General features: G+C 47.0%; 1 protein-coding gene across 3 annotated transcripts in view; it reads left to right on the top strand.

The window, feature by feature from the left end:
- RBM17 (RNA binding motif protein 17) overlaps window positions 1-16,124 on the top strand; it is a 144,027-nt gene that overhangs the window by 109,052 nt on the left and 18,851 nt on the right. Inside the window, exons 1-2 of one of the 3 annotated variants that reach the window (XM_080810528.1) lie at window positions 8,091-8,241; window positions 14,634-14,771. In XM_080810528.1, coding sequence (XP_080666654.1) covers window positions 14,649-14,771 — 123 coding nt within the window. In that variant the 5' untranslated portion in view covers window positions 8,091-8,241; window positions 14,634-14,648. Of the gene's footprint in view, window positions 1-8,090; window positions 8,242-8,825; window positions 8,982-14,633; window positions 14,772-16,124 lie in introns of those variants that run through there. The other 2 variants (XM_080810530.1, XM_080810529.1) reach the window with 2 other exon arrangements.

The raw sequence follows: 16,124 nt of genomic DNA, 5'->3' as shown, positions 1-16,124 counted from the left end.
AAGGGTTACTAATCCCTCGAAACCCTCTGATCATAGATAAACTCATTTCCCGATCCTGCCACGTAAGCCATTGATCTGGTTTTGATGACCCGATCACACACTGAGGACCACATTAAGGTTGTCACTCAAAGCTGTACTCATGATCAAAGTTCTGGAGCAAGGCTTGCTTCTGCCCACGCACTGTGGGGATGGCACCAAACGACACGATGGAGAAGATAACAGACCCCCACCGAGTCATTGGCTCACAGATCAAGCTCTTGATCTGGCTGCTTGAAGAATGGGAAACTCAGCGTTGGAAAGTGATAAAGACAGTTCATTCTTCTTGTTGTTGTTGTGTTTTGGTTTTTTTTTTTTTTCTTGAAGATTTTATTTATTTATTTTGGAGATAGAGAAGGGGTTGGGGAAAGTGAGGAGGAGAGGGACAAGCAGACTCCATGCTGAGCACAGAGCTCAAAGTGGGGCTTGATCCCACCACCCTCAGTCATGACCTGAGTCACAATTGAGAGTGGAAAAATGAACTGACTGAGCCACCCAGGCCCCCTGACAATTCATAGTTTTATTGGCTGTTTTAGGTGAATACATATAAAAACTCAACATCTAAAAAGTATCCACATGAAAGTCATAAAATGTGCACAAAAATTGTTATTTTTTTAAAAAAGTAAATTTCTTATTAAAAGAGTTTAGTTTTCAACTAATCAACACAATTAAAAACTTATGAAAAATCTATTCAAACAAACAGAACAAGCATCAGTTGGTAGAAAATAAATTGAAAATTGCTTTTTAAGCGGTGTCTGAGTGGCTCAGTCTGGTAAGCACCTGACTCTTGGTTTCAGCTCAGATCATGATGTCAGGGTCCTGAGATCAAGCCCTGCATTGGGCTCCACACTCAGCACAGAGTCTGCTTGTCACTCTGCCTCTGCTCCTCCCCTGGCACTTGCTCTCTCCCTCTCTCAAATAAATTAAAATCTTTTTTAAAAATTTGTTTTTTAATTCAGAAAATTCTACAAACCTGTAAAATCTTTTATTGGGAAAACATACAAACAAGCAAAAAAATATAAGTAAAGAGCTACTGTGATCCCACCTCTCTGGAGAAACTCAGATTGGCAAATAACCCTTAGATGCTTTCTCTGTATACATTTACTTATTTTTAAAACAAAAATGGGATCCTTCCTTATAAATTGTCACCTAACATATTTGAATGTTACTGAGTCTTTATTATGGACTATGTACTCTGTTTCTAGATTGTCCCTGTTACAAACTTTGCGGAGCAGAAACAGCTGTAGAGAATGACTTGAAAAAGGCAGGGGAAAAAAAGTTTCTACAAAATGGACAAAACTGCTTAGAGATACATAAACGTCAACAGAAGTCATCCTCTGTGGTAGACCAAAGGTATCACTACACATCCAGTCCCTGGAAATTGTTATTATTTTCATTTTTTTTAGGGAGGGAAAGAGAGAGCGAGTACCTGCGCTCGACTCGGGGGAGGGGCAGACAGACAGACTCCTCAAGCCGATTCCGTGCTGATTGTGGAGCCCTGTGCAGGGGTCGGTTGGCCTCACAACCCTCAGATCATGATATGAGCAGAAACCAAGAGTGGGGTGCTTAACCGACCGTACCACCCAGGCGCCCCTGGGAGTTATTATTTTTGGTCAAATTATAATTTTGATCAAACTTCAGTTTACCAACTGTTTCCTTCCAGTGCACCCAGGCCCTCGTTTCCTCACCTCCCGGCCCTCCCCTACTCTGTTGTCCCATGTGCTGCGTTGCCAGCCAGCCCAAGCATCTCCCTTGTCTCCCGTGCTAGAACATCTGCCCTGCTAATCTCTAGTTTTCGATGAACTCTACCATTCGCTTTCTGCCCTCCTGCGCTCCCGCCTGCTGAACACTGCTCTCCATCCTGGACTATCCTCCCTGCCCCTATCTTCCACTCCAAGACAAGCCTCTTGTCTTGTCCCTCTTCTGAGTCTCCACAATTTATTTATCCTACCTGTTCGTTGCATGGCCCAGGCTATACTCCTCCAGCCCATGAGGACTCAGATTCTCCGTATGTAAAATAAAGGTCATATCAGTTACTTTTGACAGGAGTGGAAGAAAGAATGAAGTTTCTAATACACTCGGCACTGAGGGAAAGAAGATTTCTTTGACTTCCTCAACAACGGAAATGATCATGTCTGTGGTCTATAAGCCAAAAAAGCTGTCTGTAAATGTGTGTTGTCATGACTGGGAAATGCACAGAACTCTGGCCAGAAGGAAACCAGGCATCAGGGAGGCTTGGGAGACAGCAGATCCACTTGGAGGGTCCTGAGAACTCCGTATCTCGGACTCAGGGTTCCTGCGCACCCTCCCATGCCTCGATCGGGGTGGAGAGACCCAGCCCAGACTCTGTGTTTGTTTTCAGGGCCCTTCCCCTGCTCAGAGCTTGGTAGAGAGCCAGAGACTATCAGAGGCCCTCTGTAGGGTCATTTTCTTTCTGAAATGTTCCATGAACATCCTATGTCATCAATGACTTCCACTCTCCTTGTCTAGGAACTACATTTTAAGTCGGCCTGAGAGCTTAGCCCAAGACTCCTTTTCCTCTGGGTGCCGCTGAGAGAGAGAACAGTCTCCAATAAGGGGGGGCTGGCTGTGCCGCTGGCTAACTGTGCCCATGACAAAGTCATTTCACCTCATGAAGGGTCATCTGGAAAAGGGATAATGCCCCTGACCTTGAACAACACAGGTTTGAACTGCGTGGGTCCACTTACACGTGGATTTTTTTTCCCGATAAATACAGTACAGTACTATAAAGGTATTTTCTATTCCTTGTGATTTTATTTATTTATTCATTAAAAGTGATCTCTGCCCCCAACACGGAGCTCGAACTCATGGCCCCAAGATTAGGAGTCGCTTGCTCTACTGACTGAGCCAGCCAGGTGTCCCTTTTATGATTTTCTTAATAATGTTTTGTTTTCTCGAGCTTGCTTTACTGGAAGAACGAACACAGCCTCTAATACATACAACATACAAGGTGAGGGTTAATCGACTGTTTATGTGATCCGTAAGGCTTCCAGTCACTAGGACGCTATTTGAAGTTAAGTTTTCTGGGAGTCCGAAGTTACATGCGATTTCTGACTTGTGCGGGGTGAGGGTGGGGTTGGCGCCCCTCCCCGCTACGCTGCTCAGGGCCTACTGTATACAACCTCACAGAACTGTCAAAGTGTTACCCAAATAAAAGCCAGTCCCTCCCTTCCCCTGCCTGGTTTACGTGTGAGGTAACAGAAGGCGAGTGGACCTGCCTCTAGAAACTTCAACCGGGAAAAAAAAAAAGTAGATGGTTAGTGTATCTTTCTTTGAAGGGCATACGGCTGCCGTATTCTCCACGGCGATTCTCAGTTTCTCAGACTCTAGTATGGAGGCCACTCCCCATGCCCTCTGTGGTTCCTGTGAGAGAACAGGCTACAGTCTTGTCCTCTCTCACCACCGGGTTACTCTTGGCTCTGTCTCCCTACTGGAAACCTCCATGGGACTTCAGCCCCCACACCCGCCCCACGCCACGCTCGGGGGCACAGACAGCAGCTGAGCCAGCCCAGGGTTAGGGTTAGGGTCTCCGTCATACAGCACGATGGCAGCCGCCTACCCACCACCAAGTGAGCCCTTTCACCGGCAGCCAGATCTGCGAGCACTTTGAACTCAGACTTACAGCTCTGGAATTGGGACCAAAAAATCAACGTCTGTGATATTTGTTACAGCAGCTGGGGCTAAGACGCTCTCACTGCTTCTTTCTCAAACCATCTTTATGGGGATTACCTGATAAATGTAATTCTCCAGCACGTTACATGAGGATTAAGGGGAGGTGAAGTAAGTAGAATGCCAGTTGTAGAAGCAAATAGTAAGCCGGATTCCGGATCACGGATTTAGTACTCGTCAAAAAAACGGAAGAGTTGGTTAACCATAGTCGGTTAACAATCTATTTCCTTGTAGAAATTTGCCTCTCTTGGGTTCCTTGTTGGTGCCGGTTTTGTAGGATGGGGGATGGGAAGACGTGCTTCCTCATTTCCAGGCCCTCATTTCCAGCGGCAGGTCACTCTCATTCTGCGCTCACGGTCTGGCTCCGTTTTCACTCTGGGCACTCGGTGGGATTTCAGTGATATCCAAATGATTTCTGCAGGGTTTGCTCCTTCTAACATAGCCTGGAAAATACCAGGTGCTAAAGACGGAATGCTTGTGTCCTCCCAAGAGTCACATGTTGAATCCTATTCTCAGTGATGTTATTAGGAGGCGGGCCCCCTGGGATGTGAGGAGGTCATGAGAGTGTGAGCCCCCATGAACAGGCTTGATGTCCTTATGAAAGAGATCCTGGAGAGCTCCCTTCCTCTTCTGACAGGAGGACAGACTAAGACATCACACAGGCTTGCTTATTCATATGTTAGCTTCATGGTCCTATAGTTGCATTCAAATAAATAACAGACTGGCAAATAAAAAAAGGAGAGAGTAAGAAGAAGGAACCTGGAGAGAACAGCTGGCTGGCCGGCTGGTGGGCTGCCCTGACAGGTACACAGACCATCACGGGCCCAGCTTGGGTTTTCTTCTCAAAATTCACCCAGGCCCTGGACAAATAAATCTGTTCACATCTATTTCATCTGTTCACCAGGTCTCTGATGTCCCACCCTCCCAGGGAGGAGGGCTGTCTCCTACAATCTGGTCTACCCACCTCCTGCCACAGATTGGGGTTGCAGAGAGCCCCACATCTACCTTGTCTCTCTCCAATGAGATCCTAATCTCCTGCAGGGCTGAGTCATTGCCTGTGTGTCTAGACCAAAGTTCCTTCCACTGAGAATTCAGTGTGACTGCCTCCCAGTGCCTATACATCCTCCTGCCTCTGGGAAGGGTGTGTTCCCTAGAGTTGTACACATCTTTGTTTGTGCCCTGAGCATCTCTTCCTAGTTATGTTACCTACCTCTAGCAGTCTTCAATATGTCTGGTCCATGTTTCCTACCTGATTTTCCTTCTGCTAGGCTGAAATGCTACCTGGTTGACCATAGGCTCCTAGAAGCAGCAATGTCTTTGGACAAGTCTTCGGATTCCACAGTTGACTCTCTCTCTGTCAAATTTAAAAAAAAAAAAAATCATAAGATGAAGCTGACCCCCACAAACTGGGGTCTCCAAGCCAACCCTGGAAATGAACCCTCCCAAACCAGGACTGGTTCCTTCAAAACAACGGAGTGAGCACTCCAGCCCTGAGCATGTTTGTCTTACTGCCAGAATGTTTCCCTTCTCGCTGGGGCTGATCGCCACATCTCTGGGAATGGACTTACCCTAGGACTAAGGATCTCTCCTCGTACTAATGAGGATGCTAATGCCATACTATATTTTATTTAGGATTTTTGGCTTGACAATCTTAAGTGAGAATGACATAGTTTTCTTTGGGATATATTTAATAGGTATCACTACTGTGCTGGCTCATACAAGAAATTTGAAGCAAGCCTCCCTTCATTTTCTATGCCCTGGAACAGCACATCAGGATTCGATGGCCCTAAGGGTTTGGTAAAATTCCCCTGTGGACTTGCTGTTTTGGACAGTAGGACTTCGGTCTTCTTTCTGATTTCTCCTGTGATAGTTGGTCTATTTAAATTTAATAACTCATCTGAAGCCCATTTTAAGAAATTATACTGTCCTCCAAATTAACTCCTTGGTCCGGATTTTCCGACATATTTGATAAAACTCAACAAAGTCTTCTTTTTTTTTTTTTAAGATTTTATTTATTCATTTGACAGACAGAGATCACAAGTAGGCAGAGAAGCAGGCAGAGAGAGGAGGAAGCAGGCTCCCTGCCGAGCAGAGAGCCCAATGTGGGGCTCGATCCCAGGACCCTGGGATCATGACCTGAGCCGAAGGCAGAGGCTTTAACCCACTGAGCCACCCAGGTGCCCCAACAAAGTCTTCTTTTAATATAACTTTCCTTTCCTCTGTGTCTGGAGCTATTTTCTTGATTCCATACTTGGTATATTTGTACTTTCTTCTTGTTATCTTGTTTAACCAACAGCTTACCTATTTGCTTTCAAACAAATATAATTCTATATTTTTCTGTTTTACACACCATCATTTTAGGCTTTTATCTTTATTCATTACATCCTTCTGCTTTTCTAAGCCATATTTTGTTGTATTTCTACCTTCTTGCACGGGTGCTTGATTCATTTTGTTTATTCTAACTCTTTAATTAATATGATCACTTAAAATCATGATCTTAGGAATATGTAGCTAAATCCCATGGGTTTGGATTTGTCATTTTCACTTTCAGACTCTCGCAGATATTTTCTATTTTGTTCTTGTTTTTCTCTTTGATACAAATGTTATGTAAGCCTTTAAAAATTTCCAGGGAGTACGATATTTTATTTTCTGTTTTATCATTAATTCCTAGTTTTATTGAATTGTGATTATATAATATTATCCATATGGCTCTACATATTGGGATGTATTAAGATTTTGCCTGTGGCCTGAAATATAGCCAGCCATGAACGTTCCTTCCAAGGACACTTGAAAAGATGTAATCTCTGTTTCAGGATACAGAGTTTAATATATTAGATCTACCATAATAAATTCATAATATGTTAGTAATATATTACTAATTATGTTACTATTACTATTTTATTAGTAATATATCACTAATATATTATTAATTTAATATTAATGTATTATCAACATATATTAATATATTATCTAATATACTGAATATTAACTATATTACTATATTACTAACCTATCTAATATTAAATATATATAATTAACATGCTAGAATATATTTTTAGGTCTTCTCTATCCTCTTTTACCTCCTGTGGGCTTAGTCTGGCAAAGACCATCAGTTATTTCTAATTACTTATTCTTTTTATATCTCCTATAGTGTTTGCAATGAATAATGAAATTATGATATTTGGTGCATAGATACTCCTATTTTTTCCTCTTTGTGGATTGCAACACTCATGATTATTTAAAAAAAAGTCTTTTGAGTAATGCTTTTTGCCCTGAAATCAGTAAGTTCGCGATCCCAGACTTCTTCATGTCTGTGTGTTCCTGGCGTATCTTTCCCGCTCTGGGGTCGCGAGCTCTCGGAGCGAGTATTTTCGCGCCTTCTTGTGCGGACGGAGCGGTGGCCGGGCGGGGGGCCGACCCGGGGGCGCAGTTTCCCGACGAGCGCGCGGCCCGTTCCGCCTCCGCTCGTGGGCGATGTTCCACCCCGGTTCTTGCGGCTGCTTTGCTACCTGCGGTTTGGGGACGCTTCCGACAGCTCGCGCTGTGCCCTCGCTGGACTCTGCGGTCGTGAGTCTGTGTCTGGTCACGGGAAAGGTTTGGTTCTTGTCCTGGGGTCTGTGACTCTAGGGACGCTGTTACCCGATGTCCTCCATCGTCCGTTTCTTTGGTGTCCGTTAACCAACTCCCTCTCGCGTTGCTCTCTTTTGCCCCTTTTCCTAAGCCCCAGACTTCAGCGGATTCGATTTCTTCTTCTACGTTCCTCCGCGGGGAGATGTGTATTTTGAGCCCTGCTATTTGATGTGTTACCTCGAAATATGTTTGCGCGTCCTTCTGGAGGTGAAAAATCATATTTACACGAAATCCCGTTTCCCGTCTGCTCCCGCTTTTTGTTGCATCGTGTTTAAACCGTGGGGCTTCGTCCCACGGACGCGCGCCCGCGCACCCCGAGCCCCCATCCGCGGGCGGCTGGCGGCAGGTGTCCCGCCCCTGGCACACCGGCCGCCCTCGGGGACTGCTCTCGGCTCTGTGCTTAGACACGCACGCCCTGAGGGAGCGCGAGCGGAGGCTTGGAGGGGTTCCAGGCCCTCTCCCATCAGAAAGCCCAGGACTCCCCGGGGCGGTGTGTGCAGCCTGTGGACCGTTTCTCCTCCTCACCATCGGGGGTCACTGCCGGGCTCGCCCCAGGCTGAAACGTCACAAACTCGGGCCGCGGCGACCCCTTACGGCGGGAGAGAAGGAAGCCGGCGGAGGGGACGTGCACTGCGGTCCTCCCGCCGGCAGGGGGCGCGCGGCGGAGCGGCCCGCGGCGCAGGCGCAGGCGCGCCTCTCTCCCGGCCGCACGCGCTCCCTGACCCCGCGCCGCCGCGCGCCCTGCGGACTCGGCGTCGGGGTTGGCGCCGGTTCGGGTCTTGCGGTCGCGGGCTTACGCCGAGTGCGCCCAGCCCGCCCTGTCCGCGGCGCCTCGGCCCCGGTGCGCCGCCGCGGCCCATGGGGAGAGTCGGCCGGGCGGGCCGGGTAAGTGGCTCCCCCGGCGGCGTCCGGACGGGCGGCCTGGCGGGGAGCCGGGGCGGGAGCGCCTCCCCGGGCGGCGCTGGACGCGAGGCCGCGGCTTTAGGCCGCGCAGCGAGGGGGCCGAGAGGTCCCGGGCCGGACCCCCCGGAACCGCCGAGCCCTTGGCCTCCGGAAGGCGGGCCCGCGGCCCCGGCGGCGGGCGACCCGCCGTGTTTCCCCTCGCGCTCGCCGCCGCCGCCTCCCTTTATTTGCCTCGGGTCACCGGGCCCTGGAGCTCTCCCGGTCCCCCTGTTCTTCCCTTTCCCGTCCGTGTGTTTCCTCGCTCCGACCCGAGCACGCTGCCTTGCTGTTTTCTTTCCGCTCTCCGTCCGTCCTGTTTTGAGAAAGTTGCCCGGGGCCTCGACCCTGGGCGCCGGGCTTGTGTCACCTGTGGCCCAGCACGCTTGTGCCCGCCTCCAGCGCCCGGGGAGCGGAGAGCAGGGAAGCGGCGGGACGGGGGACTCCGGATGCTGACGTCTCTCTGAGACGCGGGTTCCCCTGGACCGGCGATGGGAGGCGGAGCTCCGGCGGCCTCGGCCCCTGACCTTGTGAAGGCGGTGTCGTAGCCCCGACGCTCCGGCAGCAGGCATGGTCCCGGGGCATTTCCCCTGGCCCGGACCTTGTGTGCTGAGCAGCAGACGCGGGATGAGGAAGACTGGGTTCCTACTCTCCGGGGGCTTGGGCTCTAGAGAAACAGGCGTTGAGTAAGAACCCGTGCCCGGCTTGATCCGAGGCCTCCCGGAGGGGGTGATGCTTACCGCGGAGTCTGGGAGGTGTTCGGTTGGGTGTGCACGAGCGGGGGAAGGGCTCGCTGCGGAGGACAGAAGTGTAAAGGTAGCCGGGAGGAGCACCGAAGCGCATTCTGGAAACTGCAGGTCGGGTGGTTTCGAGGAGCGGCTAGTCGGGTGGGCTCGAGGGAAGGCAGTCAAGGGCAGACGCTGAAGGCCCTTATTGCTGGAGCCAGGCCTCCGGGTGGAAGGTCGCGGGTCCTGGAGAAGGGCCGGTGAGCACTGTGTCTCCTGGCAACAGGTGGGGTTTTTAAAGGATGCACCTCAGTTTCCACACATTTAGGGGATACAGGTCACCGCCATTTTCACCGTAACAGAGATATTTGAGGAATGGGGGGTAATGCATTAGGAACTTAAGCAGAAGGTGTGTTTTAGGATTTTCTTAAGAGACGTGTGGCGTGCGGTACAGCTTAGAGCGAGTAGGTTGTGAGACGGGAATCTGACAGGGTGTGATGGACCTGTTATCAGGGGAAAGCTGTGTGACGGTGGAGTTCTGTGATAACTAAAGATAGCCGTCATGGAAAACAAGAACGGGGTGGGTGTATTCCCAACCGTGAATGTGCAGAATGGATTTTTTTTTTACCCGGTTTGTTTTAAATTATCTTCAGGGAACATCCAGGGCTAGTAATCCCCCAAGGCCGTCATAACAGTGGATGGTGGAGGACGGATTGTTACACCCACATTCCAGGCGACTCTCTTGGACTTTGTTGTCACACTCTCCAGCCTAAGAAGGGATGTAACCAGGGTGTCAGAGGTGGACATACAGGGGGAAATGTTTTTATTCTTTAGAGAGGAGTTGTAAATTTTACAACTGAGCGGGTTTCTTTTATTGCTTATTATCTATATTTTTTGTGAACATCAACATGCACCGCCCCCATAGTCCCCTTCCTTTTCCTTTCTGTCTGTACATATTTTCCCGTGTTCTTTAGGCTTCATTTTTGCTGTATGTTACATGAGTATCTATTTAATGATTTTTTAAAAAGGTCTCTTACCATGCTGCTGCTTTAAGTGGTCAGAACTTGGACTTCGACTCCGTTGTATGGTGGTGGTGGTTTTTCTCCCACTATGATGGTGTGCAACTTAAAATTTAGCACACTTATGTCAAATACCATTTAAAATAAGTTGTGTCCTTAAAAGGCCAATCTGAAGATCTTATTGTTTGATAACGTAAATTAAGTAGGTGCACTTGATAACATTTAGAAAATATTTACAAAGTGCTTACAGTGTTCAAAGCATGGTGTTTAGCTGGAGGTACAAAGATGAAGACAAAAACAGCCCTTTTAAGGGGATTGAAATAGGGGAAGAGACAGGCGTGTCAACCAGCAGGCAGCGTAACCTATTGGAGTTGCTCTGAGTGTGTTCAGGGGAAACATGCTGAGGACGAAGAGTTTATGTGGGGGGTGGCAGTCACCAAAGGCTTCAGAGATGCACGTGAGAGATGAGATAGGTGGGCTGCTTCTGAGAGAACTCGTTCCATGTTCTTTTTCTAGTAGTTGCACGTTTAAAAAAATACTTTGCCAGCTTAGGTAGAATTTTATCAAGTCATCGTTCTTCTGGCAGAACCATGTTAACTGTGTTTCTTCTTAAGAGAAAAAAAAAATGGCATGTCAAGAAAGATGCGTTGATCAAAGCCTGGTGTTACCATACAAAAGAAACAGGTATTTTAAAGTTCTAAAAGTTTCGGGTCCATGTTTGTATTTGACCCTGTCTTGAAGTGTATCCAAATGTTAGCGCTAGTTTTTATTACCTGGCACTAGAGTTCATGAAGTAAATGTGTTCTGCCCTCTAACGTCTCAGCAGTCATTAGGTTAAGTTCATGTGCGGGCAGTCTTGTCAGTGCTTGTTACATTTCACTGACTGCGGTGGGAAGAGTGAATGAATCAACTCTGCTATATTAGAAGTGCTTCAAACAGCTGAAATTAAAATGTGCACACCTTTTAAGGAAATCACATTATGTAAAAGAATAGTCCAGAATTAATGGGAATGGGATGCAGGGTGCTGCCCACCCCTGGGCTGGAGAAATCACTTGAATGGGATGGGGAGGGGGTGGGCATCAGGAAATAGATTTTGACTCTCTTGGCAAATTCACCCGTGCTGTAGCATTGCAGTAATGAAAAGCAGGACATACGTGTGTGGTTGGATAATGAGTGTGTCATTGCTGTGATTAATCCAGTTCTGAGGATTTGAAGTTCTGTTCCAGCGAGAAAAGCGAAGAAAGCTCTTCCTCATTTACTGTGATTAACAGCTCTGATCTATAAGCTCAGTGTTACAGAAAAGCGGCAGATGCTGGGAGATGACATCAGTTTCTAATATTTGAAGTGTGTTTTCAAAAGTTTTGAGAACAGAAATGGAGGTTTAGATGAACATAAGATTCTGCTGCGTAGTGATTTTCGAAGCTTGGGGAGGGAGGCAAATCAAATGGAATTGTCAGCAGACCGTCTTCGATTTGGAAGTGAAGTCTCTGGAAGTGTGGCCCCTGGGATCTCATTAATTCAGCCGTGAATTCTTGGCTAAATACTGGATTCTTGGATGGAAGAACTCTGGTGGAGGAACAGATCCTCTATGCTGTTTGACTTTCTTTTCGCCCCCAAATTTGGGAAAATAATTCCATGAAAGTTTACGCTTCCTGGTAGGGAGATGTGCTAGTGTCAGTTAGTCAGCAGCCTGTCACCTCATGCCTTCTCCCCCGCTGCTGCTTCTCCCTCTGTTAACCTCGTCTTTCGTTTGTGTGTGGTAAGTGTATGTCACACACCGCTTGGGATTTGAACCATTTTAAGTGTGTGGGACTGTGGCAGTAGGTACGTTCACACTGTACAGCCATTAGCACCGTCTGTCTCCAGACCTTTTGCCTGTCTTTACCTTTCTAGTGGGACCTCAGGTCTTGTGTCATTTCACTGCTGATTCACGTGGCTGCACAGACTTTACTTAATTACTAGTATCTCAGCAAATGTTTATTTATTGAATTCCTACCCTGTGCCAGAAATCCGAGATGCACAAATGGATAAGCTGATCTTTTCCCTTCATAGTTCAGTGGGTATTTGGTTAACCTATTTCCATTGGCGCAGACATATTTGTAAATACCGTTTTTGATGAGGTTCTGAAGTTTTTTATGGAGAAGTAGAGTTTGGGTTGCAAACAAAGTTTGGTAATTTATCTTTGTAATTTCCCTGAAAGCTTCATTGTTTATATTTGTTTCCCAGAATGTGTTTGTCTTCCCTCGCCTTTATGAGAGTAAAGAAAGAGAAAACAAATGAACCCACAGTTTAACTTGGCTTTGGTTTAGTGACTAGTTGAATGAAGAGAGCCCAGACAGGCAGACTAGGTTGGATGAAAGGTGCATGTTGTTCTTGAAGTAGTTCGAGAACCACAGTAGCAAGCTGGACATTCAGCATTGTTTTTCTTTGCTGTTGCTCGGAGTTCTTCAGATGAAATTTAAAGTGTAAGGATATGTATTTAGATAAGAACGATTCATTTTGAATACCATGTGGGCTCTGCAGAAGGTGCACGAAAGCCTCTGAAGTTCTCTGGTGCCTTGCTCTTCTGGGCACTCGTGTTGGCCAGAAGTTTCTGGAAAGATGGCTTGGAAGGGGTTTGCAAATAGAGCATTACCTGTGCAGTTGGCCTGCCTTCCTTTTCAGCTCTGTCTGGGTCAGACGTGGTCGTAGTCTGGGGAGAGAGCAGTGGACTCAACAGACTGGATCCGGGTGTTCGTGGGGTTTACCAGAGTGTGGATTAAAACGGCTTCAGAAGTAGCCGCCGGGGGCTTTCCTTGCTGTTTCTTTATTGCCTCAGTGACTCCAGCTTAACGTGACAATGGGCTGCCAAGTTCCTGAGTAAAACGTTCACTTTGTCTGGTGCTGCAGGCAGTGGGCATTTATTTCCCTGTTAGAGACGCTGTCTAGGAAATTCTTTGTTCGTGCCATCAGCTGAGCGGGTGAGTTGTCACAGAAGCCTACTGAGGAGAACATGCAAGCTCGCCTCGATTTGTAGGTGATTCATTAGAGCCGTCGGCCACCAGTACCCTGGGCTCTCCTTTATTCCCCCTGTTTCTGTACTGCCTTGGGGGCCTTTCATTTAGAAATCAAACCTGAGAGTTTGTAGGTAATCTGAGGGTTGGAATATTAAGGAATAGAAGAAACCGAAAAGCAGCAACAGTTGCCTGGGGCCCTGACTTCCAGGTCAAGAGCTGCTCTGCTCCGACCCAGACCAGCTCTTCTGGGGGGTGGCGGGGGGTAACGTTGGTAGCCACCCCACACAGAGTGGGACCAGGGTTGGCCAGGATGTTGCGGTGGCAGGGTCTTAGAGTACCAGCCTTAGAGGACGGAGACGTAAGCATATGCCAGAGAGAAGTTTTTGTCTTGAGTCAGACACAGCCGGGGAAGATTAAATATTTGCCTTCTCGTCTCTATGACCCTCTCTTTCTGAGAGACAGACACAGGCGAAACAGGATTTGTTTAACACAGTTTCTATGGCAAAATGCTGTCTGGACCTGGGAACTGACAAGAGTTTTTGGAATGTGTCCATAAATCAGAAAGTACCTATGCTGAGAATTCTGCAATTTCAGGATTTCCGTGAAATTTTTTTTTCTCTTTCCATCTGTGAGAAAGAGGTTGATTTTTTTTTTTTTTTTTAATTTTGGGAAGTGGTCTCTGTTGTGGTTTCACCCACAACATTGAGTTTTTTTTAAAAGGTGACAGTAGGGATTTAGGTTGTGCTGTTCCCATGGCTAGGTTTGAAATGGGTCTTCCCACCGTGACCTTGGGCGGATTTATCTTGCAGAGTCCCATTTCTGTAGGAGGCTCGGCTTTAATGGTAGCATCTAGTAGGCTTCTCCAGCAGTGCTGCGTTTACTGCGGCCCGGCTTGATGACGCTTCCTGAGCGGGGACTCGGGCTGTTTCTGTTGTTGTTTTGCGTTCCACTGATCAGCAAGGATATTATGTATTGATCACTTACTGTAGAATATTGATTCTCTTAGTAATCAGTGTTCTCAGAGATTATAAACTTCAACTTGGTGGCATACGAGGAAGTCAGGGTGTTTATGATCTACTCTCTGCTCTCCTCAGTAGTCATTCAGGATTGATGAAAATACAGCATCCGTGATATCACATCATGTCATTTCTGTTTTTCTTTAAATTTCTAGGCGTATGTTTAGATTTTTTCTTTATAAAACATAGCTAATAGTGCTAAGTCAACCTCGTAGTGCACCGTTGTAAATTTTCTACTTTTTGTTGAGACAAAAAAGAACTTTTAAAAATTGGATACATAGAGTTGACAATATGTAATTATTAATAATCGTTATATGCAATAGTGTAGCATGATTTCACTCCTGAATTACTTGATCCTGCAAGTTTATTTGTAAACTAATACACGGGTCTAGCATTAGAAGGGGCAGCGATTGGCAGCATCAGGCATCTTGGCTTCTGTTGCTGAAGCTTCCTGGACAAGGTGTTCTCTCCCAGTACCCTTCATCTTTAAAATTCCATGATACTGAGTTATTTTAACGTGGAAAGATGTGAAATCCTTCCTGTATTTTGCATGCTTTAAACCTCATCCCCCTTGTCTTTCAGCATTAAACTGGAAAGATGTCCCTGTACGATGACCTGGGAGTGGAGACCAGTGATTCAAAAACGGAGGGCTGGTCCAAAAACTTCAAACTGCTGCAGTCCCAGCTTCAGGTCAAGAAGGCAGCTCTGACGCAGGCCAAGGTAAGAGGCCCCCGCGGTGTGGGAGCAGAGAGCTACAAAGCACGTTCCTCCTCAGGAGCACGGGTACTTCGGTTTCTCCTCTGCCTGTGTTTCAAATGCGGAGGGCTAAACGTGTATACGGGGAGAGGCCCTGCGGGGGGAGAAGTACGGAGTTTAAGGTGATTGTGCTTCTCCAGTCCTGGGAATAGAACTGTTTCAGGGAATCAGAATGAAGGAAAAAGCAGGACTGTTTCCAGCAATGACACTGGTTTTCTGAGGTTGGCCGAAAATTTGGTTGAAATTTGCTTCGTTAGCTGTATTCCTGGGTCTGGGCCTAGGAGTCTGCTGTTGGTAGTGGGTGGCTTAAATGCGGCACGTGGAGGAGTGAGGCTGTGTAGGAATTCATAATTTGTTTGCGTTAGTGAGGGCTCCGACTGGTCTGAATGTGTCGGGCATATGTATTCTGGGAGGAATTGGTTTGTTCCTGTTGTATGCATGTTGGGTACTGGTGACAGCTTTGAAACTGAACGACATATAAGACTTTCTGAACATAGTTATCCACTGAGTATTATACTTGTAGGAACGAGAATGGTATCTGATTTGCTTATTTCTTAAGGCCCTTATGTTTTAGAGTGTATAACTCAGTGGAGGCTATATCCCCCAGAAGGGGGTGAATATGTCCTAATGGGGTGAAAACTGCTCTTTTTATGTGTGGAGCACAGACACACATTAGGTACGTGATCAGATACATAGTACATCTGTGGTGAAGTTTTATGGGCAGGGAAGAATGTATTAAAAAGTTTCTTGAGGGGGACGCAATCATGAAACAAGAAGTTAAGAAAACCTGCCTTAGAGATCTATTGAAATATTTACTGATAAAATGTTTGAATTTGGGGCTTCTGGGTGGCTCAGTTGGTTTAGCGACTGCCTTTGTCTCAGGAGGATTGAGTCGCGCCTCAGGCTCCCTGCTCAGCAGGCCGTCTGCTGCTCCCGCTGACCCTCTCCCCTCTCATTCTCTCACTCTCTCAAGTAAAGAAATAAAATCTTTAAAAAAAAAAAAAGTTGGAATTTAGGGGATTTGCTTTCAATCAATCCACTGTGGGGCAGGGAAGGTGAGGAGGCACACAGAACGCAGTTGCCCGTGAGCTGGCAGCTGGTGTCGCTGGGACAGAGAGATTTAAGGATTCACGAACCTGTTCTCTTTACATTTTGTGTTTGGAATTTTACATCGTAAACATTTTCGTGAAGTTCTGGAATTACTTTTCTTTTCCTTTACTACCTCCTCAATCAGTGCTCGTGTTGAAGTGCTCGCGTGAGTGCTCAGCGCTGTAAAAGGCTTTTAGGATCAGGATACCCACAGGTAAAGCAGCAGTG

This window comes from Martes martes (genome assembly GCF_963455335.1).
Source record: "Martes martes genome assembly, chromosome: 8".
Taxonomy (NCBI): domain Eukaryota; kingdom Metazoa; phylum Chordata; class Mammalia; order Carnivora; family Mustelidae; genus Martes; species Martes martes.
This window is presented reverse-complemented; position numbering and strand designations above follow the sequence as displayed.